Raw genomic sequence first — 26,426 nt, 5'->3', positions numbered from 1 at the left:
TGCAGCTAAAAAATATAATCAATGTATTTTTGTCACGTTAACGAAATGCACAAGACAGAGGGCACACAGCTCACAACTCAGCTGCCTCAAAAATAGTCTTACTTCCTCGACAAACATAAATTCCATCCGTCCTGCCTGCCTGCCTGTATGTCGAGTTGCCTGAATTTGCACGGCACGAGCAGTTGCAACTACAACTGCCATTGCAGATGACGGAGAATAATGGGCACAAAATCCCAGCCAGCGGCACAAAGGATTCTCGGGGAGAAATGTCACTTCGTTTGGCAGCAATTATCCCCAGAGCTGAATGAGCATTGACTGAGCCGTAGACGTATTCTGATTCTGAATCCAAGACTGAGTCTCAGACCCGGAACCTAGGCAGCTGTCGGGGCTTGGCGCGAGCTAGTCCTGCAATTGCGGCACAGTGAGCCCTCGCTAAGGGTTGCAACTGCTGCGATTTGAGCGTATCACCAAGGCAGCTGCCTCGTAGTTGGGTTTCTTATTGGAGCTATTTTTAGGAGCATAATATCTATGTAGATAGAGGATAACCCTTAGCGGATCCTTACCTTATCCTAAGTTACCGTTCCCATTGCAACCCCCTCGCTGTGTCAGCCACTCTCCTTTCGGTGGCAGTGATGTGTGCCTTATGCCACGACTTCCTCCCCGAAAAAGCAGAGCGGAGCCCGGCGAGAAGAAAACTTAAGTGCATTTGTGCCATGCCACTGCGAGTCGGGTCCGTCTGCCAGCTGTCTGCACCCCCTGCATCTGTCTCTGTCGCCCAGTCAGGCCATCCCTCTCGCCCCCACGGACGTCCTTACCCTCATGTGTAATTAAGTCAAGCATTATCGTACGGGAGGGGGGGTACTGAGCGTTTTCGATATGCTGCGTTGCCGAAATTTATGGCCAAATGCATTTGTTGGCTATATTTATAGACACAACTTATGCCAGAAGTCGGTTCGTAACCTTACCCAGGCATTATTTTGTTATCAAAGTGGTACAATGCGGAGATTACGATACTGCTCTAAATAGGCCAGTAGCCAGAGAACATTGGACTTATTTTGACAAATGGGGGTTGGCCTAGGTTATTTCCAATGCTATTGATGAGTAATGGGTCTTTCGACACAAATACTAATAGTATTATTAGCCTTATCTTAGAAATACCCAACCACCACCCGGACGTAGTCACGATAGTAGATAATATACTTCTATCGCTCCACAAAAGATAGAAGAGCTTTCTCAACTATATTATATACATATATCCAATTACTGGATAAATAAAGCTTTATCTTTATCGGTGAGCCAAGTTTTATGCTGTTTCCAGCGGCATATTTGCAGCATGACTTCAAAGAGATATTTTCGAAAATAAATAATTAAAAGTCTCTGGGCTCTCGGGTCTCTGGGCTTTGTGACTCATCCGCGAACTCTTCGGAGGCAGTGTGTCAGAGGAGATCGGCCTGTGATTAACTTTCCGAATCTGTCACTCGCAGATTCACCTACAAAAGTGCCTATTTAGCGGAATAAGTAAATATCAGCAATAGGAGGGATATTGAATTCGGATCGAAGCGGAAATTCGACTCCTTCAAAGGCGCCTCCGGTTGCACCTCGCGCTGTCTCAGCGTTTCCTAGTGCTTCACAGCTCCAGTGCTGAGCTGCTTTCCTTATCGGACTGGGGCTCGGGCCTGGGTCTGTGTCATCAGAAAGTAATATAAAGAGCTCGCCGCAGCAGTAAAGAAAATAATTTAACGACACCCGGCGAAATCGCAACGGCAACAAAAAGCGACACAAGACACAGCCCAGAAGACTGAAGCTCCAAGAGTAGATAGAAGATAGCAACAAGTCGCTGCTGGCAACCCGCTTGTTTACCTTGGGTTACTTGGTCGTAGCGGCGGAACGCCAGCAGAAATTCTAAACTTTTAGATGCGGTTCTTATCAGTTGCAAAGTGCATTGACTTTGTTGCAGCAGCTGCAGTGTTGTACTTGTAATGCGGGAACCGCCCCCACAGCTTTTTCAAAGAGTTCATATATTATATAAAGTAAAAACAAGCTTTGTAAACCAAACTTGTCAGATGCATTAACTAATTTCTTAGCTTTTCTTTGATTGAAGTTACTCTAATCACAGTCTTATATGATTAGAGACTTCCTGTTAAAGGATTTAAGGACTTTATCCAACTTGCTAGTCTAGTAAACCCATCCTTCTACAACCTTGACCAGAAACACAATCCAAAATCCAGTTGGAGACAGTTAGATTGCCGGGGATATCCTTGTAAGCTTCCTGCCCATCTCTCGAGCGGACTGCTTATTAAGTCATTGCCGATGCTGAAGGCAAAGTTCACAGGCTCTTGGCGCCCACATAAGTATGCAACGCGTTTGTTTGTCTCAGCCTGAGAAGGATGCAGAAAATTTTGTTGGTGGTGGTGCTGTTGCCTTTGTGTGTGCATCCTCGTAATTTACTATTTTAGCAGCTTACTCACACACGGAGTCACTGGCGAAGGGGCTTTTGTTGACTTTTGTTTTAACGCCTCCTACACACACACACAGGTCCGCGGAGCCACTTACATGCTCACAAGCACATGCTCCACTTGACGCACATTGTTGTTTAAACTGGCGCTGGGGAGGAATCACACAATTTATAAGTGCGGACGCTGGCCTATCTGGGAAAACAACAATGCGACGATGGCTGGGGCGATGGCGCCTGCTTTATATTAACAAGCCGAAGGAAAAAGCGCGAAAAGAGGAAGGATGTGCGCGGGGGGTAACGAAATAAAACTGTTGACAATGCCGCAAAACAAGCGAAAAAACATTGCATAAACTTGGGCGCACGCACTTGAAAAGAATCGGTGAGAGCGGGGACGGGGGCATGATAGCGAAACAGAGATGTTGGACAGGGTGGAGTGTCAAAAGTACACTTCAAGAAACAGATCTTAAAAGCTTAAAATTATGTAATAATATAGTATGTAGGATTCTCCTTTTAGGCCTTATTTCTTCAAGTGTAGTGGGGATTTATGCTGCGGCATATAAAGCAAAGGCAGCTCGCGAGTTGGTGCTTTAAGAAGGCCACCGAAAGAAAAACTCTTTTCAGTTTGCCATTATGCGGCTGCCAAAGCGCGGGGATGGGGGAGAACGGGTGCCATAACATATGTTTTTAGGGGCAGAGAGGATTATGTAACAACCCGCTGCATTTGAACAATGTTCCTTACCAGGGCGGCCTGGTCCCCAAACCACCCAACCACCCACCTCTTTGTTGTTCGGTCCACCAGCCAAGGAGAGAGACAGCATCAGAAGCTGTGGAAAGAAATGGGGCTACATGTATTTGTGTGCGTGGCAAAGCCAAAATATTTGAACAATTTGCGCTGCAGATTTCTTTGGCAGCCGCAAAAGCGAAGCACCATCGTATGTGTGTGTGAGTGCGAGTGTGTGTGTCACATCCTTTGCTCCTTCCTCCAGAGCAGACACACACACACACGCGCACGCACAGACTGCACTCGTTTAGCATCGTTAAGCTTTCCACTTTCCGCTTTTGTGTGCCGGGCCACATTTTTCGTGCTAATATCGTTAAAATGTTATTACAACGTAGTTTTTGCTTTAAACTTTCCCCAGCACTCCGTTCCCGCCGCCACTTTCCACTTTCCGTTGCAAAATTATCGTTAGTTTTGTTGCAGTCCCCCCAGCCGCCCAGCCCTCCAGCTCCGTTATGCTTCTGGGCTGGATTTTCGCTACATCGTGTAAAATTAATTGAATGTAGCTCCGAGCACAGGCCAAATCCGACCAGACCAGACCAGACCCGGCCCAGATGGCCAGAATCGGATATAAGCCAGGATCTGGCCAGCCAGTACCAGCCAGTGGGCCATGTAATTTAGATACTGCCAAAGCTACTTAAGGGCAACAGTAGCTAACCAGTAGCTAACTGACTTGGGAGTTTAGTTTCCTGGCCATATTTCGGAGATGATGGCTTAACAAGGTGGCGATCAGAGGCTTCGATTATTTCTATTAATGGCTTGGTTTCATTTTTTAGTTCATTTAATATAGTTTGTATTTGTTTAATATTTAAATCGCTTTTGATATCGACTATTGCTACTGTTTTTTTTCAGATTTTCAGACAGCTTCATAAAAAGTAAAAGAATCATAAAATTAAATACAAAAGAGAAGCAAGCACATCTGATTTCCAGGCAATAAATATTATACATTTTTTGTGGAGCTGGAGGTCGAGTTGGAGAGCTCACACTCCTTATCGGAGCCGAGCCCGATTGTTTGCCCAACTCCGACTCCACCTGGCCTATATCTTATCGGCCCAGAACCTGGCATCGCCTTTCCATCCCCAAACATTCCTGTATGCGATTAAAAAACTCGTTGTATGTGATGAGCTCCCCATTCGGTGTGACAAATATTGATTTATGCTTTAAGCTTTCAACGTTTGCTCCACTGCATCGCAGGGCAGAGTCAAATATTTGCTTAAATAAAGCAAAGGCAAGCTTATTTTTCTGCCAGTAAATGAACTAAGCCCCGTTCCGGAATCGGAGAATCGGGGGAATCGGGGAATCTGGGAATCTGGGAATCGGGGGCGGTGGTTTGTTTTTCCCTCGCATTGCATGACAAACATGGCGGGAATATTCTATGAAAATTTCGCTCCTTTCAACAGCCTTGGTCCAGGGCGCAGGATAAATGATTTTTCCATCGTCTACTGCTGTGGCTTCTTTCTCCTATTTCTGTATTTTTTTTTTGTCCTGGCAGTCGTAATTTAATGATGAATTCCCTGCCAGTGTTTTGGCCAAAACGTTGCCGTCCGTGGGCGTTCAGTTGCGTGTCTACAGAAATTATAATCCACCCAGATGAAGGAGAGAAACTGGAAGACAGCCTAGCCAAATGAGAAAGGGGCTGGAGGCGGACGGAAAGGGGATCTGCCATTTCAGAATGCTTATTTATATATTTCCTTATCTGCGATGAAAAGTGAACTATTATTCAGTGGGCCCTGACCAAGACGCGCTCAACTGCGACGCCGGCGTGTGCCAGGACTTCTTCCTACCACCCTTGTTCCGACTCCTACCACCGCCCAACCCTTATCCCGGCCCCTACCCCGCACTCTGTCCTATCTTGCGTAGGTGCTGCGAAGCGTGGCGGGACAGAAGGTCGGCAGGCGTTAAGACACGCGTCCTTTTTTCTCTAAAAACACTTTTCAAAATTAATAAAAATGTTATTATATAATTTGGTTAAAAATTAATTAAAAACTAGGTACTTAAATATACTTATACTTATAAAATCGTTCTTAAATATCTTAAAATTAACTATAATCTTAAAAAATGGATTTTCTTCAGTGTAGGCCTTTTGCTTTTGTGGTTCTACTCCCACTTGGCCAAAGAAACTTTTCCGGTGGTGGGCTTCCTGTCCCAAAGAAATTAAAGCCGAACATCTGCAGATCCTCGTCTTGGCCTTTGAAGGATAAACGACAAGAAACTATCAGCTTTTGAATTCAAGGACTTTTTAACATATGCATGTGAAACAGGGTTGGAATACGACTTTGGAATTTCCTTAAAAAAGTCATAAAAGAAATAATTTGTATATAAGACTTGCAGTTATTTATAAAAGAAAGTCTCACCACCAAAATTATTTTCTTATTTTTTCTAAACAAACATAAATTGTTTTATATTTTATTCATATCCTTACAGGCAATTGGTAGCTTTCGATTCTTAAGCCACTTTTTTTTTTAGACTCTGAAATCCCGGATGGAAAGGCCTGTTAAGTTCTTTGCGTTTCCCGCTGAGCTGGAAATGCACCTTTTTTCCATTTAAAATCTTATCGGACCTATTTTTGTCACACCATCCCATAAAGGATATGCCTGCTTTTTGGGTTCTATTGTGCGAGAGGATAAGTTTTCTGTTTATCTTGTTGGTGGCCCGCAGCTTTTACACGAAATCCGATTGCGAATTTGTGTGTTTTCGGCGTTTTCAGAGATTTTCAAGCCGGCAGCCCCCCATCGTCCTTCGCCGGCACAGTTGTGGACGATTTTTCGCACATCCTTTGCCATCAATCAAAAGTGCGTGAAATCAAGAATTTATGCCTCATTGGCAGCCTGGGCACGCTCGAGCGCATTGAGGAGATAAAAGCATCAGGCGCAGCAGGTCGACACCGGGAAATCGCATAAAATGCTCAATAAAGGACGAATAATGTATGCACAGAAGCCAAAGGGGGTGGTCTCCACCCTGTGTGGGGTGTGGGGGGCTAGGCAGCCACAAGGCAACAAAAATATACATTTTATTAACCGACAAACACGGACGAGATGTCCCTGACCATTGCTAGGACCAATGTAATGTTAACCACGCACACCTTTTCCTACACAAAGAGGAATTCCAACTAGAAGAACCCTTCAACATTAAATTTATATAAAGAAGAGTATAATTTATTTGTTTCTGTGCATGCTTCGGGGACTTAACCTGATTCTGACCACAAGTCAGATGCACGTGTCCTGCGCCCAGTGGGCCCAAAAGGTGGTTGTGTGAGGGATTTCGTAGATGGGCATAAAAGTTGCATGAATCTGAAGTTGATTTGAATGTGGCCCCAGAGCTGGACCCTGGAGGGAAACCACCTCCGTTAAATATTGCCCCAACACACCATACACAATGCATCCACTTGTGGTTTTTGTTTCTCCTGTCACACGTGTCTCCGGAACTGTCTGGATGAAGGACTTTCCATAAAGGGTTGGGGTTAGAACTCTCTATTTAATGCAGGAATGATCTGTGATAACTATTTACCCCTAAAGTTTGAAACAAAACAAGAGAAGCCAATTACAAAACAATCTTAATTCCTCTCCAACAAATGTACTTCTATTTGAATTTTTGATTATGTCGAAAAGTAACGGCTTTCGGCTTGATTGTGGACCCTCTAATAGTTGCCACCACCTTGAGTTTCGGCAAACATTTCAACCCTCTGAGGCGAAATCAACGTGCGGCAGATGTACGAGCCACCGATCGAGGCACAGGACACGCTCAACGGCCCAGGACATGCGCCGCGACATATGCGGGATATGTTGCAGTCTCTTTCTGGCGAGCTATCCATCACTTTTCCGCCACAGATCCACCCCGGGCTTCGAAAATGTTTGTTTAATTACAGGAAAACATGGAAACACCGAAAACTTCTACATAGTGTTCGGAATTGGGCCGGTTCGAGAGGGGGAGTTTGGTTATTGTTGCAGTTTCCTCGGTACAGTCATTGTTGTTCTTGTTTACATGATTCCATATGCTGTGCATTTCCTTGATGAAACTTTAAAGCATAAATTGTGCTCCTTTTTTATGCTGTTTTTTATTCCATTTACCAGAAGTATTTGTGAATGCAAAAATGTAAACACAATAGGAACAATATGGCTATGCACATGTGTGTCCTGGTTGTTTACCTGTTGGTCAAATTCAATTGCATAACAAAATATGTTTAACTACGGCATTTAAGAGACAAAACTATAGCATGTGTTTGTTCTAAATAAATACTCTAATAAATTGAGGTCACAATTGCATACAACACTACGAGTGTATCTACTACGAGTTCTAGGGAAAGATTTAAGGACTATTGAGATTTATTCTTTAATAATAGTTCTATTTCTAGCTTGGAGATTGCGAAAGACGGAAGTGAACTGTGTAAAAGGATACGCAATTTGAACTCCATTGGCTTATCCCTTAAGCGGAAATTGTTAAGCATGTCGGTGTCTGGTGGTGGTAGGTGCCTTCAGACGGTCCATTCACCTACTCATTCATTCACTCATTCACTCACCGACTCACCGACTTACGTTTGCCTTGATTCATTCAGTTATTCGTTGGCCATGCAAATCCCTGGCACACAAATTTACACCTTGGGTGCAGTATGCAAAGCCCATGGATAATCCGCATTAGTTGCAGAATGCAGACGGCCACAGATAGCGAACGAGACTGGAACCGGACCAGGACCAGGACCAGGCCAAAACAGACTAGATCCGGCAGGACCATGTGGCTCTATGGCTTATTTCCCTGTCATACCCGCCCCCACACAACCTCACTCGTTTCGCTAACTGATGCCATTACACTACAATATTGAGCCAAGGGCTTGGGTTTGGCAAAAAGCAAATTGAATCGTGTTTTGTCGAGCATTTCATTTCGGCATTTGTCAAATGTCGAAAATGTTCAGACGGGCTTCGGTCCTAAAAGTCCTAAAAACCCCAAACAGAAACAGAAACCAATAAAATATGTATGTTTCTACCAATCACCCATCGCCCACCGACCAACTGCTATCACCCAACACCCATTGCATATTGCAATTTTAATTTTTCAATTCATTTTATGTAGAATATCTGTCCGAGTCGATGTTTTCACTGCCTCTGGCAATGAAGTCGGAGCCACAGGGGTGCCACAAATAACAAATTGCTTGTCATTGGCGTCGACGGAGTCCCAGGCTCGAGACCCGAGAGCGGGTGACACATAAGTCGGCCTGTTTCCCGCCAATTCTTGGGCAGGGCTTTTACAATTTGAATCTCGATTAGAATTCATTGAGTCTTTGGCATTAGTTAGCCATCAGCCTTGGGGCAAGGACAGTGGGTCGAGGTAACACGAAAGTGGAGGATATGGTATCTACGATTTATTCTAGGATTTCAAAACAACAATCTTCAATGAGCCTTCAGCTCCAGCTTCTGGATGAGGCCCCAGACCTTGCGTCTCTGGAGCTTGTCGTTGGAGGTCTTGGGCAGGCTGTCCACAAAGTAGATCCCTCCCCGGATGTGGTAGGCTCCGCTCAAATGCCTTTCCACAACGTCCCGGATGTGGTCCGCCTGCAGGCGCTCCCCTTCCAGGCTCTTGTTGCGGACCACGGCACAGGCCGTCAGATTGGTGGACACGTCGTCGGGTACGCCAAAGACACAGGCCTCGCTGACACCCGGAAGCTGCAGGATAAACTCCTCGATCTGCTCCGGGTAGATTTGGAAATTGTTGAACTTAAAGACGTCGGTGTCCCGCGTCTGAATGTACAAGTGGCCCTCGCTGTCCAGATAGCCAATGTCTCCAGTGCGAAACCACATGCCATCCGAGCTCAAAGCCTTTCGAGTGGCTTCCGGATTTCGGTAGTAGCCTTCCCATTTGTACCGGAGTCTGGCATAGACAATACCCACCTCGTTGATGCCCAGTGGCATCTTCAGCTTGTCTAAAACCCGCAGCTCCACGTTGCGCATCACCTTTCCCTCGCAGCCCAAGGGCCCACCCACGTTCTTGCTCAGACCCCCCATCTCGGACAGGCCGTAGCCCACGATAAACCTTTGGCTGCCAATCAGGTCGTACATCCTTCGGGAGACTGCCTTGCAAACCTTGGAGCCTGCCCCAATTAGGACCCTTACGGATTGGAGTTGAGCCTTGAGCTTCATCGGATCGGTGTCGTACTTGGAGAGCAGGGCTATTTGGTGGGAGGCCAGGAATATGAAGGTCACCTTATGGTTGACCACCAGTTGCAGCAAATACTGAACACTGTATGGCCGGTTGGTGATGATGCGCCGACAGCCGTTGAGGAGAGAGGCCAGAAGGATAATGGTTCCGGATATCCAGTAGAGAGGACTAAACGACAACAGTATGCTGTCTCTGGTGTAGGTGTTTGGACTGAAATGTTTTAATTAGTTTGTGAGGCCTTCTTTTTCTTTTGAAGAAAATATATCTTTTACTTTTTACAATTGCAGAGCAAGCTTCTGTGAGAGCGGGTGACTCCCTTTGGCATTCCCGTAGTTCCCGAGGAGCAAACAATGAAGGCAGTGTGGTCTCCGTGCAACTTTGGACAGGGCACATAGCTAATAATAATTGAGAAATAAATGCCAAGGAAATTAATTAGGGAGAGCCGTCATTAAACTCACGCTGCTGCTGTGATTGACTCATCTTCGTTGAGAAGTTCACTGACATCGAGCACCCCCTCGATTTTTCCATTGACCAAGTAAAGTCTCGCGGGGTAGGCCAGTTTCTCATTTACCGAATGGATGACGGAGTAGTTTTCCACATCGCAGAAGATAATTCTTGGTTGGGTAATGTCGTACATATACTTGACAGTCTCTGGAGAAGGATAAAATAATTTAATCGAGGTTGGAATACCCCTCCGAGGAAAAGCCTACCTTCTGTAAACTCCGGATGCAGAGGGTTGATGGGGATACCCCGCAACAAAGCCGCAATAACCACACTGGTCAGATAGGTGGAGTTGTTGGCCGAGATCCCCACCACATCGCCACGTCGTAGCCCAAGTCGCTTAAACGCCTGTGCTATGCGGGCACTTTGCTGGGCCAGCTGGCTGCCAGTGAGTTGTTGGCCAGTGGGATCACAGTGCTGCATCACCTGGTCGGCATTGATCTGCAGGACACGCATAATGACCTCGCCCAGGGTCATCTCCGGGCCGTAAAAGTCCTTGCCCCGCGGCCCAAACCAGGTCCGCGAGGCGGCATCGTAGTGCACTTCACAGCTCATCGCACCGGCTCTAGACTGTAGCTCAACTAAGTGCTTTACTGCGTCTCGTTTGGGTTTTATATCGCGGATTGATATGAGGAAACAAAGCGGAGCTGATAATTAGTCGGACACGTTGCGACTCTCCAAGATGTCGCCGGTGTCATCTAAAATAGATGCTGATTTACTCATTCGCGTCTCGGTCCCGCTTCTAGTCCCGCTAATGAAAAACGGCCGTCCACCAGACACCGAAGAAACGGAAACTTTTCAATGTCTTGGCCACCTTTCCGAGTGATTCACACTGTTTACTTCTTTTGGGCTGCGACTCTCGTCAGCAGCTGACTTTTATTTTTCCTAAAAAACTGCTCACAAATGGGTAGTTGCCTCGCTTAGTTCGGGCCAGATTCGCCTGCGTTGGATCTTTTGGTTTTGGGTCTTCGGGAGAGTGTCTACGAAGAAAACACCACCTCTTATGTGGAACGCCTCGCTTAGATGCTGCTCAACGATCGCCTTGACGTCCCTATCCGTGAGTTTCTCTCCCAACTGGTTTTCTTCGCGGACTACGGCGCAGGCGGTGAGATTGGTGGAGACCTCGTCCGGTATCCCGAATACCGCCACTTCGTGGACACCTGACAGGTGGAGTATCACGTCCTCGATCTGCTTCGGGTAGATGGGGAAGTGGTTGTATTTGAAGACGTCCGTGTCCCGGGTTTGGAAGTGCAAGCAGCCATCGTCGTCGAAGTAGCCGTGATCTCCAGTCAGCAGCCATTTTCCGTCGGGAGTGACGATCGTCTGAGTATCCTGGGGATTGTGATAGTAGCCACCCCATCGGAAGTTCAATTTCACCAGAATCTCCCCCGTCTGGTTGGGACCCAAGGCATGCCCCTGCCCATCGACGAGGCGCACCTGAATGTTTCGCAGAAGCTTTCCCTCGCAACCCAGCGGCCCCCCCACATTCTTGGAAATGCCGCCGACCTCCGACAGACCATACAGCACCGCAAACCTGTCTGCTCCCAGAAGCTCGTACAACTGCCGCCAAATACTCACGGGAACCTTCGATCCACTGCACACGAATGACTTGACGGACTGCATCCTAGCTGCCAGCTCTATTCGCTGGGGACTCTTGGCCAACATGGCCATTTGGTGGGGCACCGTGAGTACGAAACTGACCTGATGTCGCTCCACAAGCTCTGCGAAGTACTCCACGCTGTAGGGACGGTTGGTTATGATCCGACGACATCCATTCACCAGCGAAGCGAGCATCGTGAAGATGCAGCTGATCCAGTAGAGCGGGCTGAAGCAGAAGAGTACCGTCTCCGAGGTGAAGAGCTGGGGACTGGTCAACCTCCGTTAGGGGTCAGTTCTAAGGGCTGGCACGATCTACTCACATCTTGGCACTGTTCAGGAGACTGCGGTGCGAACGCGTCACCCCTTTGGGCAAACCGGTTACGCCCGAGGAGGTGATGATGAAGGCCGTGTCGTCGCCGCTCAGGTTCGGGCAGGCAAAGCTGTAACAAAAAGGGGCAACATTGGGAGTCTTCTTTCATCTGGATTAAGATGTACCTACAGTGTTCTTTCGTTGTACTCTGTGCCATCGTCTGCCAGAAGATCCTGAACATTACGCACCCCAGGAATGGTTCCGGTTAGGAGGATGAGTTCCGTTTCGAATTTGAGACTACTTTTCACCGCCTTCAAGGTCTCATAGTTGTCCAGGTCGCAGAAAATGACCTTGGGCTTGGTGACCTCGTACATATAGGCCGTGGTTTCTGGAAAATCAAGAGGAAACAGTACTTGTGCGACTTAGAAGCAAGTACTAGATTTCTTACCCGAATCGAATTCCGGATGCAGAGGGTTAATAGGAGTGCCGTTCAGCAGAGCTGCGATGACCACTTCGGTGAGATATGTTGTATTCCTGGCCGAGATTCCAACCACATCGCCGCGCTGCAGCTTGAGCCTCTGAAAACTATGGGCCAGCCGGCGACTCTGCTCCAAAAGCTGTCCTCCGGTTAGCTGCTCACCCGTGGGATCGAAGACCTGCATCACTTTGTCCGAGTAAAGGCGTAGGATTATCAGGGCCACCTCCCCCAGGGTCATGTCCGGCCCGTAGTACTCCTTGTCCTTCGGTCCCGACCATATTTTTTCAAAGCTATCGTACTTGGTGGCCGCCATTTGGCTTTCTCTAGCTGCGATTTCCAATTGGACAGTCGATGGGACAAAACAAAACCTCCACACACATCAACTGAGTTTTGGCGAGTGGTGGCCTGGCCTATATATATAGGCCACCTCAGTCGGCGGTCGGTGGTGTGGCGGCGGCAGCGCTAGATGTGCGATCTGCTAATTGCTCCAACACGTTCTCCCCAGCCGCACCCGGAGGCCCCGGAGTCTCCACCCTCAGAGAGTCAGAGCTTCGCTTCTAATAAACTTTGGCGACAGTTGGCGCTGCCAAATTGTCAGGTGTGTTTGGCCAAGACACATGAGCCGGAGCACGGGCTATCATTGGTCTAATGGGGCTGGCAGGCAGTCGGAGAATATTATATTTGATTCAGAAATGTTATGGATGTGGGGCTTCAGGTTGGAAGATACTGAGAGATGAATCGAGAGAGGTCTTGTGTATGTACGTGTAGGTATTATATTTAATTAAAAACTATATGTTTAAAATTTATTTCATTATTATTATTTCTTAGTTTTTAAAAATTTAACAAAAAATACTATTTCCTAATCTTAGACCCACTGTTGCTTGGGGTTTAGGTATCTGCAGTCTGGCAATTGCATAATTTCTACGATTAAGCACGGTTTAAGCTCGCCCCCCGGGCTCAGATCCTGTTCCCTGCCTCGCCCTCCTCTGTGGCTTTCTCCACGTATTACGATTCCTGTTCCCTGGTACCCCCTAGCAGGAGGATGTAGAATCCTCCCCATATATATGTATATGTATATGTGGGGGATGTGCAACCGCAGAGAGATAGAGTCGCATCCTTGATGGGCACACGCTTCATTTGCGTGCTTAGTTAGGAAATCAAGCGTATGGCTCCAGGACAAGAGCTACAAAGTGGCGAGGGGCAGGGGGGGGGCAAGCAGAAGGAGCAGCTAGAACTTGAAATGCAAGGCGCATCCACCTGCAGCCATCCACTCCTGCCACCACGAATCAGAGGGAGGAGTTGAAACTTCGATGCGTTGCCGGGTTGAAAGTTTCTCAACTTTGGCGAAAGAAAATTGGGGCAGTAGGCGTTGCTGGGTGGGCGTGGCGGAGATAGTCCTGGATCGGAATGAAGTGAAGAACTGGAATTTGCTTCGCCCGAGCTGATTCATTGATTTTGCTTAAATTTCCATGATGCAGAACTAAACTTAATTAATTACGCGGACGGATAAAATGAACAACAAACTTGCAATTAAAGAGTCAGTGGGTAGTAGAAGATTACAGAGTGATTGCAAAGCCTTTTTCCGCCTTTAAGAAATTAGTTTTCAAAAAAGAGGTGTTAAAGCTTTTAACATGAAAAATAAGCCATCGATAGACATATGTTTTCTAATCATTTTCCCTAAAATTCAATTAGTAGCTTATTTTTTTTCTGCGTGGAGTTGTGAGGCGGCGAAGCCTGATCAGCGGCTAATAAAAGTTTCGAGCAACTTTTTATTGCCTTTTTATGACCTGAACCCCAGTGGGGAACAAAACAAGGCGGCTGCAAACAACTTGTGCCACATTTAACTAACTTCAAATCTCGGCAATTAACTGGTCTGGAGAAAAGTCACCAGTCCTGGCTCCTAAGTCCAGAGTCCAGAGTCCAGAGTCCTGGGCCGCCCGTCCAGTCAACAACATGGCAAATGTAATCGGGCCCAACATTATAATTAACCGCAAAATGCAGTTTTGTATGTACTAACCCACCTCCTAGGCCCCCCACTAGCCCTCCCGCTAGCCTGCTATTAAAACTTTTACGACAAGTAGGCGAAAAAAAAAAATTACTTAATTAAAATGATTGACTAAACAGAAAAGTTTGTGCGAAATCATTTTTGCTTTTTTTCTGCAGCTCCGCTTCTCGTAACTAGCCGGGCATACTTTTCCGGAACAATAGTTCTTTCCGGTTGCGGTGCGGCATCCATCGCCCCTCTCTTTCTCCGCCCGGTAGCTCTTGCTCTTTTCCGCCCATTTGTTGGCTGGCCTTTGGCCGGAGGCTGTGAGATTTTTCTCAGCGATTGTGGGGTGGGCGGCTGTGTAGGAAATGTGAGGAGCTTTTCTAGCCACAGAACCTTAGAGGCGACAGCAGCTTGTTGTTCGTCTAACAAATTAACGAACGCCTCGAGTGTTGTTGCATGCTATCCCGCTTCATCCAATCGTACCACCCCCACTCCCACTCCCTCTTTGGGGCAGAAACTTTGAAGTGTTAATGAATTGTGCGGCATGGGGCGTGGGCGGAGAATAAGAGCCAGATAGGCAGAGTAATGACCGCTGGCCGCTTTTGTGGTCAATTTTCTTGTAATTGAAATTATGATTTAATTTAATTTGCCGCGAAAGAGTTGACAGTCAGATGAGATGAAAAAGAGAAAAGTTCCAAAGAAGAAGGAGATAATCTTAAAAAAGTGCAGACTCTTCGCGATATTCGGAAAAATTTTGCAAGTTTTACATTTTAAAATATTTATTAAATAGTTGTCAGAACCAACAAAGGACTATTAGCGCTCTACAAAGAAGATACATTTTGAAACTTTAAATCCTACATATATGATTACCTATATTAGTTTGTATTTTGCATTGAAAACCCATTTGCCAATTCACAGAATTAAGTTCGTAATTAAATTAATGAACTCAAAATCCCTATTTGTCGAGATACATGCTAATGACATTCAAACGACTGAACACTGAACAGATGATCCGAGGCCATCCTAAATAATTCAAATGGGATTATGTGATGGGGCATTTAATAATTCGCAAGTGCGAGATGTGTTTTAGGTGTCATTACAAATCGTTACAACCCCAATAATCCGTCCAAATGGCTCATTAACAATTAATTAGAGCGCCTTATACATGTTTTCAAGTTTCTCCATGTCTGCCAGCTCACAGACACGCATATAAACAAACACTTGCCCATATGCATAATGTATGTGATGGAAAACTAAGGAAACAAAGTCCTTCCTTGCTGCAATTTCAAAAGTGTCTGAGTGGGTTGGGGTTGGACGGGTGGTTGCCACAAAACCAATTACACACTCGATTCCAAATCGAGACGAGGACTTTGGGAGGCGGAGTGAGGAGGGGCGTGGCGGAGCAAACACTTAACATAAACCTAGGAAACTACGCAACTGGTAGGTCTGGCATGAGAGCGTCCCACGAAAAGTGTGAGTGGAGAGGAGTTGCCGAGTCCCTGATGGCATATAAAAGCATTTAATTTAAATGCTGTTCAAATGGTAATAGCATGAAGGCGGTTTTTAATGGTTACACTAGTGGAATGTCTTGACTGAACTTGATTTTTGTGGAATCTGAGCAGAAACTCTTCAATATTTTTTAACTTGGCCAAAATCAAAACTTTTTATACACTTTTTAGTGAATATCTTAACTATTTCGTAACCGATCGAAAAACGGAATACCATTTACGAATCAGGGAACTAATCTGCTTATAGTTGCTTAAACATGGAGCAAAAATAGGAAACTAAAAATTTGGCCCAATTTTTGGCCAAAATCATGATGGTACCCCTTGAAAAAATATCGAAAAATGGGTCAAAATTTTTGTTGCCAGGTTTTTGATTTAAAAGGATTCTCCTGAAAGTTCTGAGATCGGGAAGGTATGACATTTCTGGATCTGCCAAGTATTAGCCGAGCTATAAGTATTTTTCCATCCAAAAATTGGAAAAGTGGGTCAGCGTTTTCAATATTTTTTAACTTGGCCAAAATCTGAACTTTTTATACACTTTTTAGTGAATATCTTAACTATTTCGTAACCGATCGAAAAACGGAATACCATTTACGAATCAGGGAACTAATCTGATTTTAGTTGCGTCAGAATGGAGCAAAAATAGGAAACTAAAAATTTGACCCAATTTTTGGCCAAAATCATGATGTACCCCTTGAAAAAATATCGAAAAATGGGTCAAAATTTTTGTTGCCAGGTTTTTGATTTAAAAGGATTCTCCTGAAAGTTCTGAGATCGGGAAGGTATGACATTTCTGGATCTGCCAAGTATTAGCCGAGCTATAAGTATTTTTCCATCCAAAAATTGGAAAAGTGGGTCAGCGTTTTCAATATTTTTTAACTTGGCCAAAATCTGAACTTTTTATACACTTTTTAGTGAATATCTTAACTATTTCGTAACCGATCGAAAAACGGAATACCATTTACGAATCAGGGAACTAATCTGATTTTAGTTGCGTCAGAATGGAGCAAAAATAGGAAACTAAAAATTTGACCCAATTTTTGGCCAAAATCATGATGGTACCCCTTAAAAAAATATCCAAAAATGGGTCAAAATTTTTGTTGCCAGGTTTTGATTTAAAAGGATTCTCCTGAAAGTTCTGAGATCGGGAAGGTATGACATTTCTGGATCTGCCAAGTATTAGCCGAGCTATAAGTATTTTTCCATCCAAAAATTGGAAAAGTGGGTCAGCGTTTTCAATATTTTTTAACTTGGCCAAAATCTGAACTTTTTATACACTTTTTAGTGAATATCTTAACTATTTCGTAACCGATCGAAAAACGGAATACCATTTACGAATCAGGGAACTAATCTGATTTTAGTTGCGTCAAAATGGAGCAAAAATAGGAAACTAAAAATTTGACCCAATTTTTGGCCAAAATCATGATGAAAAAATATCGAAAAATGGGTCAAAATTTTTGTTGCCAGGTTTTTGATTTAAAAGGATTCTCCTGAAAGTTCTGAGATCGGGAAGGTATGACATTTCTGGATCTGCCAAGTATTAGCCGAGCTATAAGTATTTTTCCATCCAAAAATTGGAAAAGTGGGTCAGCGTTTTCAATATTTTTTAACTTGGCCAAAATCTGAACTTTTTAGTGAATATCTTAACTATTTCGTAACCGATCGAAAAACGGAATACCATTTACGAATCAGGGAACTAATCTGATTTTAGTTGCGTCAAAATGGAGCAAAAATAGGAAACCAAAAATTTGACCCAATTTTTGGCCAAAATCATGATGGTACCCCTTAAAAAAATATCGAAAAATGGGTCAAAATTTTTGTTGCCAGGTTTTGATTTAAAAGGATTCTCCTGAAAGTTCTGAGATCGGGAAGGTATGACATTTCTGGATCTGCCAAGTATTAGCCGAGCTATAAGTATTTTTCCATCCAAAAATTGGAAAAGTGGGTCAGCGTTTTCAATATTTTTTAACTTGGCCAAAATCTGAACTTTTTATACACTTTTTAGTGAATATCTTAACTATTTCGTAACCGATCGAAAAACGGAATACCATTTACGAATCAGGGAACTAATCTGATTTTAGTTGCGTCAGAATGGAGCAAAAATAGGAAACTAAAAATTTGACCCAATTTTTGGCCAAAATCATGATGGTACCCCTTAAAAAAATATCCAAAAATGGGTCAAAATTTTTGTTGCCAGGTTTTGATTTAAAAGGATTCTCCTGAAAGTTCTGAGATCGGGAAGGTATGACATTTCTGGATCTGCCAAGTATTAGCCGAGCTATAAGTATTTTTCCATCCAAAAATTGGAAAAGTGGGTCAGCGTTTTCAATATTTTTTAACTTGGCCAAAATCTGAACTTTTTATACACTTTTTAGTGAATATCTTAACTATTTCGTAACCGATCGAAAAACGGAATACCATTTACGAATCAGGGAACTAATCTGATTTTAGTTGCGTCAGAATGGAGCAAAAATAGGAAACTAAAAATTTGACCCAATTTTTGGCCAAAATCATGATGGTACCCCTTAAAAAAATATCTAAAAATGGGTCAAAATTTTTGTTGCCAGGTTTTGATTTAAAAGGATTCTCCTGAAAGTTCTGAGCCAAGTATTCTGCCAAGTATTAGCCGAGCTATAAGTATTTTTCCATCCAAAAATTAAAAAAGTGGGTCAGCGCTTTCAATATTTTTTAACTTGGCCAAAATCTAAACTTTAAAAACAATTTTTTATTGAATATTAAATCTATTTCATTTCTATTAAATTATTCTATAATCTATTAAATCTATTTCATATTCCCTAAGTTATTGGGGATACCCCGGAAAAAACATGTTGCCTAAAAGTAGGCAATTATTTTTTTCTGTACTCCATTTTTAAGTGTTCCTACCTTAAAGCCCATAAAAACCGTGACTTTAAGACTTCGCACATCCCATTTAGAGCTGCCATTCAGTTACGGTTCAGCACTTCATTCGTGGAAATGAGTAGCCAAAAATTTTTAATTAGGAAACTTGCACATATGCTTCTAATGTGCCCAGTTAATGGCGGCACAAAACGGAAGTGCGGAGGGGCGAAAAGCGAGGCCAGGAAATCGCCATTTCCGATTAGGCTCCTGCCCTGACTAACTGGCAATTGTTAGCCGGCGACTGTCGCACCTGGCCCAATGACAAAAGCCCTTTACGATTGTCGCCGCTCTCGAGTATCCTGTGCGAGAGTGTGCTGTGTGCGCTTACAACGGTGGCAAGTACAATAGGAACTATTTTTAAACGAAACTAAAGCAAAGGAACTATTTTAAGCCCTGAATTCAGACCTAATAAGGGGTAATATTTCAGTTGTTTTTCATCTTTTATTTAGTCTTTACTTTAAAATTCATTATAAATCCTTTCGATGTGTGATGACACGTGTCCTGGGCAGCCAATTAAACTGTTCATTTTGGCGAATTTTCTTTGTTTGCAGCCACTTCTGCGGAAGCCTCTGTTTGCCAGTTCCTATTGAAGTCTCATAATTGCTCATTAACCTGACAAAGGGGGGAAATTCAGGGACAATTGCCTTTTAATTACATCGCATTTGTGTTGTAAACAAAAAAATTGAAATGATATGGGGAATCCGAATAAAATCAGGAAAGTGCGGCTATTTTTATGTTTTTCTCGTGAAATTGAGAAGCCACTTAGTCAAAGATTTTCCAAAAATGTTTTTATATTCTCTCCTTTCTGCGAGTCGCTTTTAGCCAATATAGCTGACAACGAAAGCACTTTGTCGGCTATTTAAGCCAGCAGACAGAAAACAAAACAAAACTTTAATTTAGTTGCGGTCAACTTGGGTGTGTCTGTCTCTCTCTATGTTTCTTGTTGCTGTCTCTTTCGATTTCTGGCTGCGCACAGCACAACATAAAACATAATAAAAGCAAATACAGCAATGGCAGGAGGGCCGAGATAAAAAAATTAATTTTCCACAAGCTAAAGCCTTCGAAATTTATGCTCTGCCTGCATAAACAAAAGCAAGAGGCAAAACGGCAAACCGGCAAAAAACAAGCAACAATTCAATTCATTGGCTGCAAAGATGCAGACACACGGGGCCATGGATGGTCGTGGTCAGAACGCACTGGTGACCGGAGGACAAACTTTCTGCTGGCGGAACAGCAAAATAGAGGGTAGAACTTGGCAAAGGCCAGTAGCCCGGCAGCCCGGCAGCCAGGAGCTATTCCCAAGCACTGGAGTCGACGCTGCAACTAACCGCAGGCATTCCATTCAACAAGAAAATACAACTTTTCTGCTTCTACTGGTGCTGCTGGTTCTGCTGCTGCGTTTTTATTAGCTCAGACACAATGCAAAAAGCCTCTGACTGCCAGGACCTGCGTATAAATAATGAATACAGACCATCGGCAGTGGCAACAGCAACAACACAGCTTGCAACATCCTTGCGCAGCATTAACAGCCAAAGAAAAATACTTAGAGAGCAATACTGGTTGCAAAATAAAAAGAGAAACGTATAAAAACAGGAAGCAAAAAGGGGCTAAGACTCGAATGTTGAATATCCTTCTAAGGATTTTCAAAGGAATTTATACATTAAATTAAAAAAAAACTTAAAGGAGTTAAGAAATTAAACAAGTTCATTCTCTTAAAGAAAACAGTCTAGTTTGTTCTTAAATTTATTACAAATAACTTATAAATATATTTAACTTTCTTTTAAAAACCTAAACAACCAGTAATTTATGAATTTAAGGAGTATATATCGAAAAGAAACGCATTTAAAGTTACCAAAGCAATTGGAGCGAAGCGCAAAAGTTTTTACTTCTGCCGCTGTCAGTGGGTTAAGTGCACACCCACACTGCCACACTCAACACCCACACCAAGACACACAGTCATGCAGCAAATTCGATGCATTGGAACTATCATTAATCAGGCAGTAGCAAATGGCAACCACTTCACCTTGCCTGCCACCCAAACTTGCCTCATTATTTCCCTTCCCATCATTTCGGTTTCTCTGTTTGGGCTGCAAAATTATACAGGATACTCCAAGAAAACCTGTTTATTTACAATTGAAATTCAAATTAGAGAATCTCCGCGAAAAAGAAATCTGTAAATTACTTCCCAGAATTTCAGTTCTGTTTCCATTAAGTATTCCAGGACTATTTCAAGCTGTGGCTTTCATTTAGCGACCACATTAAAATACACGTGTTAAAGCGCCCCCGTTTGAAATTAGAAGCCACTGTTTGCTTAAATCCTTTTTCAACTTTGATTCCTTGGCAAGTCTCCGAGGCTGGATCGTGGAGTTTTTCCGAAAAGAGGACGCAGGCTGCTGGGTGGCAGTCGCGTCACCCGGCGTGGCCTTGCTGGGCTGACGTCCTTGCGTGTGTCGCATGTGAGAAATGTCCTTGTGCCCGCTCACCATCGAGTTATAGTGAGCCCGCTCACCCACCTGGCCCACCCACACACACACTTACATGGATAAATCCTTGTATATCTGTGTGTGGGTGGGTGCTTGGTGCAATTTATTTTGCGCTTTGCTGCTCCACAGCGAATGCGTTCTCCTCCTGGCGTAATTAGCGAAGTTTACCGTTGTGTATTTTTATAATACTATTTTTCCACTCCCGGGTCCTCGCTCCGGACCGCCCTCCCCCCAGGATTACAAATTGAGCGCTCGAAGGAGGATTTACTTTCATTAGCGTTTGATTAACGCGTTCAATTCCGCTTTGAGTTATAGCCGAGCTCCCTCGCCCCCGAAGATCTATGAATATGCAAGGGCAGTGATGGGAAAGGAACTTCCTGATTGCCATAAAAAATAAAAACGTTAAAGGTTAAGCATTGAAAATAGCATAACATACAAAAGGGACCTGTTCTTTTAATAAAAAAAAGTTAGATACCTTTGACCATTATCGCTCATCACTGGGCCTTTGTTTTTCTGGCCCTGGCAGTGAGGGGAAAATTGTATGTCAATTGAATGGCCAGAAATCACTGTTTAAATTTGCATGCATTTGCAAAGGCAATCGGGCCAAAGGACAAACGGAAGCAGGTCAGCGGGATAACAACGGTCGAGTCGGCTCTTAGAACCGGTAACAGCTATGGCACCAGCCATACCGGCACCGTGCAACGGGCAACGGTTAACGCGCAGATGCCACATGCATAAAACATAAGGATAACGAACGGGCATACACACCCCCAGCCATCCAGGACTCACACAGACGCAGCACTTGCAGCAGAATACAAACAGGGACTTACAGGACTTGCAGATACAGGACCCTGCCGGAGGCATTGTATAATTAAAACTGCATTCAGATGCAAATGCAAATGCGAGTGTAAGCTACAAAAGCGTAAGGCGAGCACTGCCAGATTAGACAACTTCCTGGTCCTGCCTGGTACGGATCCTTCTCTTGCTTCTACTCCATTCATGATCCTGAGAATAGGATAGGAGGATAGGACCTCAGCGCTCAAAACAGGGGTCTTGCAATCCTATTAGCAGGCCTGTTCAATAGGCCATGAGGAACACATTAGTGCCTAGGGCTCAGCTCCGGCTTAGGCCAGTTTAGAGCGGCAAAGTCCTGGCCAATTGTGTGCACTTGCACTCGATCCAAACAAAGCGCATCCTGTGCGTCCTACCTGATGAATGGCAGTCGTCTTCCTTCCACAACGCTTCCTCCAGCAAGAGTTATTTGAAATGCTCCGGAGTTGATTTCAATATATGAAATAACTTGGAAAAGCATATTAAATGCGTGCCTCTGCTATTCATGGCAGCGTTTTTTTCGCATTTTATGCAAATCCCAGGCCCCAGGCCAGGCATCTCTGCAAATACCAAGCATATTTTTACAGTACATTGCATTTTCGCACCTCGGATTAAGTCGGAAGCCGGTGGGTTGGAAATCAACACGTTACCTTTTTTGCAACGCCCTTTAACCTTTAACCCTTAACCCGCAGCGGCTTAGTGCACACGTGTCCTGGCAACAGGTAGCAATTGTTGCGCTGCCCGCAGGTCGTGTGCCGCCGCTGCCACTGCCTCAGTTGGGCAGACACGCGTTCGCCAGCCAGGTGACTTCTTGGCCGGAACGATTTCGAATGCGGGCCAGAAAGGGGTGACACACGTGCTCCTCTAATTGAAATGCAATGCGAGGGCTCCGCCACAGGAAAAAACGTTTCACAAAGTTGTCGAAACGCACCTTGAAGTGAAAAATGGTTTCAAAATGTGAAAGTATGTTCGTCAGGGCAAATCGTTCTAAGAAAATGGAACGGTGATGGTTCAGTACGTAGAGTACTAGAATATAAATTAAAGATCTCCTCTCCTTACATAAAAACTTCTGATTACACAATTCAAGGGTTTCAAGTTTATTTTACAATCCTGGAATCATAATGCGATTAGTTTTGACAAATCCAATTTCGATGACACTGGTAGCTGCCACAACATTAATGAACTGCAAATATTTGCTCTGTTTCTCGATTCCGCTTCTCGTTTTTGTGCCACACCATGGGGGGCACGGTGCACGGTGCACGTGGCTGGCGTTTCAATATTTGCTGCATGTCAATTTAAGCTCGTGCAATCGAGTGCAACAAATCGCAGCTCAACAGCATATCATACTTTGCATATTAATGCCCCTGGCAGAGACAGCTCCCAGTAAGATGCGACCACGGCAAGCCACTTCAATGAGTTTCCAGCAGAGGATAGGTGTCACCACAGGAGGTACGATTGGGTTTTGGTGTCCTTTGTTTTGGGGATAGGTACCTCAATTTTATTAATTTCTAAGAAGAGTTTTTCCAACTCTTCTCATCTACACAAAATATTTAATTTTCTTTTTTAATTTCAATATTTTCCCACTTTGCTCTGAACTTGAAAGCTACCCAAGCATCACTTTCAGAGAAAAAATCTGCAAATGAAAGAAGAACAAATTATTTGTTTTCCCTCATTGAAAATCGCGCAGAGTCCACATTGTAAAAATAAAAATCTGCACTAGAAGAAGTGGCAGGATGGGAAAAAAAATGCAAATGAAATTGTGTCGGGATTGGAAATGGTAATAGCGAATAAGCTTGGCCATGATAGCGAATCCATTACCACAGATTCCTGGGAAGCAGAAATTTTGCAAAGTCAATCAGTACTCTGACCGATGGTTTTTAATCAGGCCTGTGGTGAGCGCTGTAATGATTTTGGCCCTGATTTGGGAATCATTAGGGAAAAGTATGAAATTAGTTTGAACTTCGTTGCAGTTTGGAAATTTCAGTTTTTGATAATTGCTGGAGAAGCAAAGATAACTCATGAACTCTTGACTTGGTGTGACTTAAAAGGACCCCCAGCTGAAATCAACTATGAAGGGTTTCAAGCTCAATATTCCGCTTTTGAGCTTCAGGTTTTTCTGAAATTTGGAGTGCCTTTCAGCATCTTTTTTATGTTGTGACACATTATTTTCGCTTTGGCACTTCCGACGATCCAACAGCTGGCAAGGTTGAAAGGCGCATTTAGGACCCATTACCATTAGAGGACACTTTGCCTTGCTCGAAATCAGCCATAAGCCGGGAAGGGCCGGCCGCTTCCTCGACTCCAGCCTCGATGGCATCCTCTGGACAGGACATTTGCATGATTTTTGCAAGAGTAATAAACGTGGCAAGCGAAAAGATGGAAAAAGATAGCAATGAGAATAGAAAAGGGGATTGGGGATCGAGGTTGGAGGTTCGGGAAAGGCCATGGCAAGGGCAATGGCAATACTTAATGTCAGTCACGTAGCTGGGACACTTTGGTCCATTGACATGACCAGTCCTCCTCTTGGCGACTCCTCCTGGAGTCGTGTCCCAGCAAAGCTCCTGTCGAATGTCTGTCAGACGGGTCAGTTAGTTGGCATGCAAAATGTTTCTTGTTGGGCACTTGCACCTCTCCACTTTGTCATTGATTTGCAGTCGCTCCCGGGGCACTTACAGAAAGTGCAGAAAAATGGAATATTAAAGTGGCGTCAACACGGTTATCACTCGGCTGCTGTTGCCAACCTGTGACTGTCGTGTAATTCGATAAGCCCGGCTTGAAAAATAGTTGTGGCTCAAATGACTCGATACGCTTTTAATAGTTTTTGCTCTGTCGACTCCTGTTCTCCGGAAAGTTTGAGGAACTTTCTTTCCGGTTGTACACCCGTACCCCTGTGTCTCGTCCCTGAAACTTTTGCACTCCGATAAACAACAACAAAGGCTCAGGGGACCAAAGGACCGAACAAGGACCAAGGAAGCGCTCGATCCCGGAGCTGGAGGAGACCCGAGTCAAAGGCAAAAAGTGTTGACAGCTTGATGGGACACACGAACGAAGGGACCCTGAACTTTGGACAGCTCAAATGCATTGTATACAAATGCAGTTTCTATTGGCTCAACTGCAGGCCAAGTTTGCTTTTCAATTTCCAACTTGGACGAAAACACACATATGTAGAGCCACTAGAGGTGGAGAGCCGGGGCGCTGGTGAGGAGCTGCTGGGAAAGGAGCTGTAAAGCTCGGTGCGGAAAAGTTTTTAGCAACACAAAGCCAGTCTTCTCCAAAGTTATGCCCTGTGTTCTCTTCGGGGTATTATTAGAAATTGAATTAGATTTCATTTGGCATGGGGCAAAAGCAATCATCATCATCCACTCAAACTGCAACAAGCCAGATTGCTAAGGAGTCCTGATACCGAGCACCGGATACCGGAAGTTTCTCCACTTTCCGGGTCCTCTTCATTTGCCAGAGAATCTCGCTGTGGCAGTCACATCGAAAGTTTGCAATCAAAAAACTTTTTCGCGAGCCCAAAAATTTGCGTGGTGGAAAAAAATAACCTTAGCATTAAATAGAGTACAAAGTTGTTTTTGTGGCCCCGACTCCCTGGCCCTTCCCGGGCTAATCCTTTTAATTTCGAGCAGCAACTTTCTCCGGCGAGTTAGCTGGGAAAAAAATAAGATGGAAAATAACCGAGTAGAGCCAAACATGCGACGCACTTGGCCAAAGTTTTTTAATAACAAGTCCTGTAAAAGGACGAGCCAGATCCATTACAGTTATCAGCTGGTTTGGGGCATAAATTGCGCTCTAAACTGCACGTACACTGACTGCATACATTTCCCCGTGCCGTGCCGTGACTTTTGTTGCCCAAAAACCGAAAACTTTCAGCAGCAACTGTGGCCGAGGCGGCCTCGCTCGACCTCTCTCTTCACTCCTTTTTCCTGTAAGGTCCGGCCAGCGAAATGCAAATACAAGTTATAATAATTTCTTTTCAATTTCCAGCCAAAGCAAGCACTTAAGGGGATCTCAGTTGGCGGAAATGAAAGGGAGGTTTAGTTTAAGGAGAGAGTTGCAGGCTGACCAGCCCAGTGGGCGGAGGTCCTTGCCGTATTTGTCATTTGACCTCATCACTTCTGTGATTGCGCTGAAATTTGCATAATTCCAAGTAAACAAGCAATTTCATTGAGTGTGCTAGGAAGGCTCACGGAATTGAAAAGGGGTGGCTGGCGGGAGTTGGTATTAATAACTCCTTGCAGTGGAAATTGGATATTATGCCTTGCCTTATGACTTGTTCCCAGACAAATTCCATTAAAAAGTCCATTTAAGCACTAAGGACAAAGGGTAGACAAGAATTTTCTTTGTAAATTTCATTAAAATAACAATAGGATGAAGCTTCAACTTGTCATACATGTCGTATGAGTAATAAAAAAATTTCTTTAAAAATTTACACAAAAAAGGAAGTTAAA

At 44.3% G+C, this 26,426-nt stretch overlaps 2 protein-coding genes across 2 annotated transcripts; both read right to left on the bottom strand.

Moving 5' to 3' along the window:
- Positions 1-8,594: 8,594 nt before the first annotated feature.
- Positions 8,595-10,476, bottom strand: LOC108122947 (luciferin 4-monooxygenase). The gene is made up of 4 exons (XM_017237805.3): positions 10,091-10,476; positions 9,839-10,031; positions 9,653-9,775; positions 8,595-9,590 (listed from the first exon to the last, which is right to left on the bottom strand). Exons 1-4 carry the CDS (start codon positions 10,434-10,436, stop codon positions 8,615-8,617), a joined length of 1,638 nt encoding a protein of 545 aa, XP_017093294.2. The 5' UTR covers positions 10,437-10,476; the 3' UTR covers positions 8,595-8,614.
- A 302-nt stretch (positions 10,477-10,778) lies between these two features.
- Positions 10,779-12,885, bottom strand: LOC122321192 (luciferin 4-monooxygenase). Its single transcript, XM_043210672.2, has 4 exons — positions 12,239-12,885; positions 11,980-12,178; positions 11,801-11,920; positions 10,779-11,748 (listed from the first exon to the last, which is right to left on the bottom strand). The coding sequence occupies exons 1-4, from the start codon at positions 12,579-12,581 to the stop codon at positions 10,779-10,781; spliced, it is 1,632 nt and encodes a 543-aa protein (XP_043066607.1). The 5' UTR covers positions 12,582-12,885.
- Positions 12,886-26,426: the final 13,541 nt, after the last annotated feature.

This window comes from Drosophila bipectinata, chromosome 2R (genome assembly GCF_030179905.1).
Source record: "Drosophila bipectinata strain 14024-0381.07 chromosome 2R, DbipHiC1v2, whole genome shotgun sequence".
In the NCBI taxonomy this organism is placed as follows: Eukaryota; Metazoa; Arthropoda; class Insecta; order Diptera; family Drosophilidae; genus Drosophila; species Drosophila bipectinata.
Note: the sequence above shows the minus strand (reverse complement) of the source record. Positions and strands in the feature narration are given on the sequence as shown.

Excerpts from the sequence above, each read along its gene's own strand:
- LOC108122947 (XM_017237805.3), bottom strand. The coding sequence starts at position 10,436 with ATGAGCTGTGAAGTGCACTACGATGCCGCCTCGCGGACCTGGTTTGGG. Across the intron at positions 9,776-9,838 it reads GAGTCAATCACAGCAGCAGC|CTATGTGCCCTGTCCAAAGT; the intron begins GTGAGTTTAATG and ends AATTATTATTAG. Across the intron at positions 9,591-9,652 it reads TTGCTCTGCAATTGTAAAAA|TCCAAACACCTACACCAGAG; the intron begins GTAAAAGATATA and ends AAAACATTTCAG.
- LOC122321192 (XM_043210672.2), bottom strand. The coding sequence starts at position 12,581 with ATGGCGGCCACCAAGTACGATAGCTTTGAAAAAATATGGTCGGGACCG. Across the intron at positions 11,921-11,979 it reads GAGTACAACGAAAGAACACT|CTTTGCCTGCCCGAACCTGA; the intron begins GTAGGTACATCT and ends TTTTTGTTACAG. Across the intron at positions 11,749-11,800 it reads CTCCTGAACAGTGCCAAGAT|TCCCCAGCTCTTCACCTCGG; the intron begins GTGAGTAGATCG and ends GAGGTTGACCAG.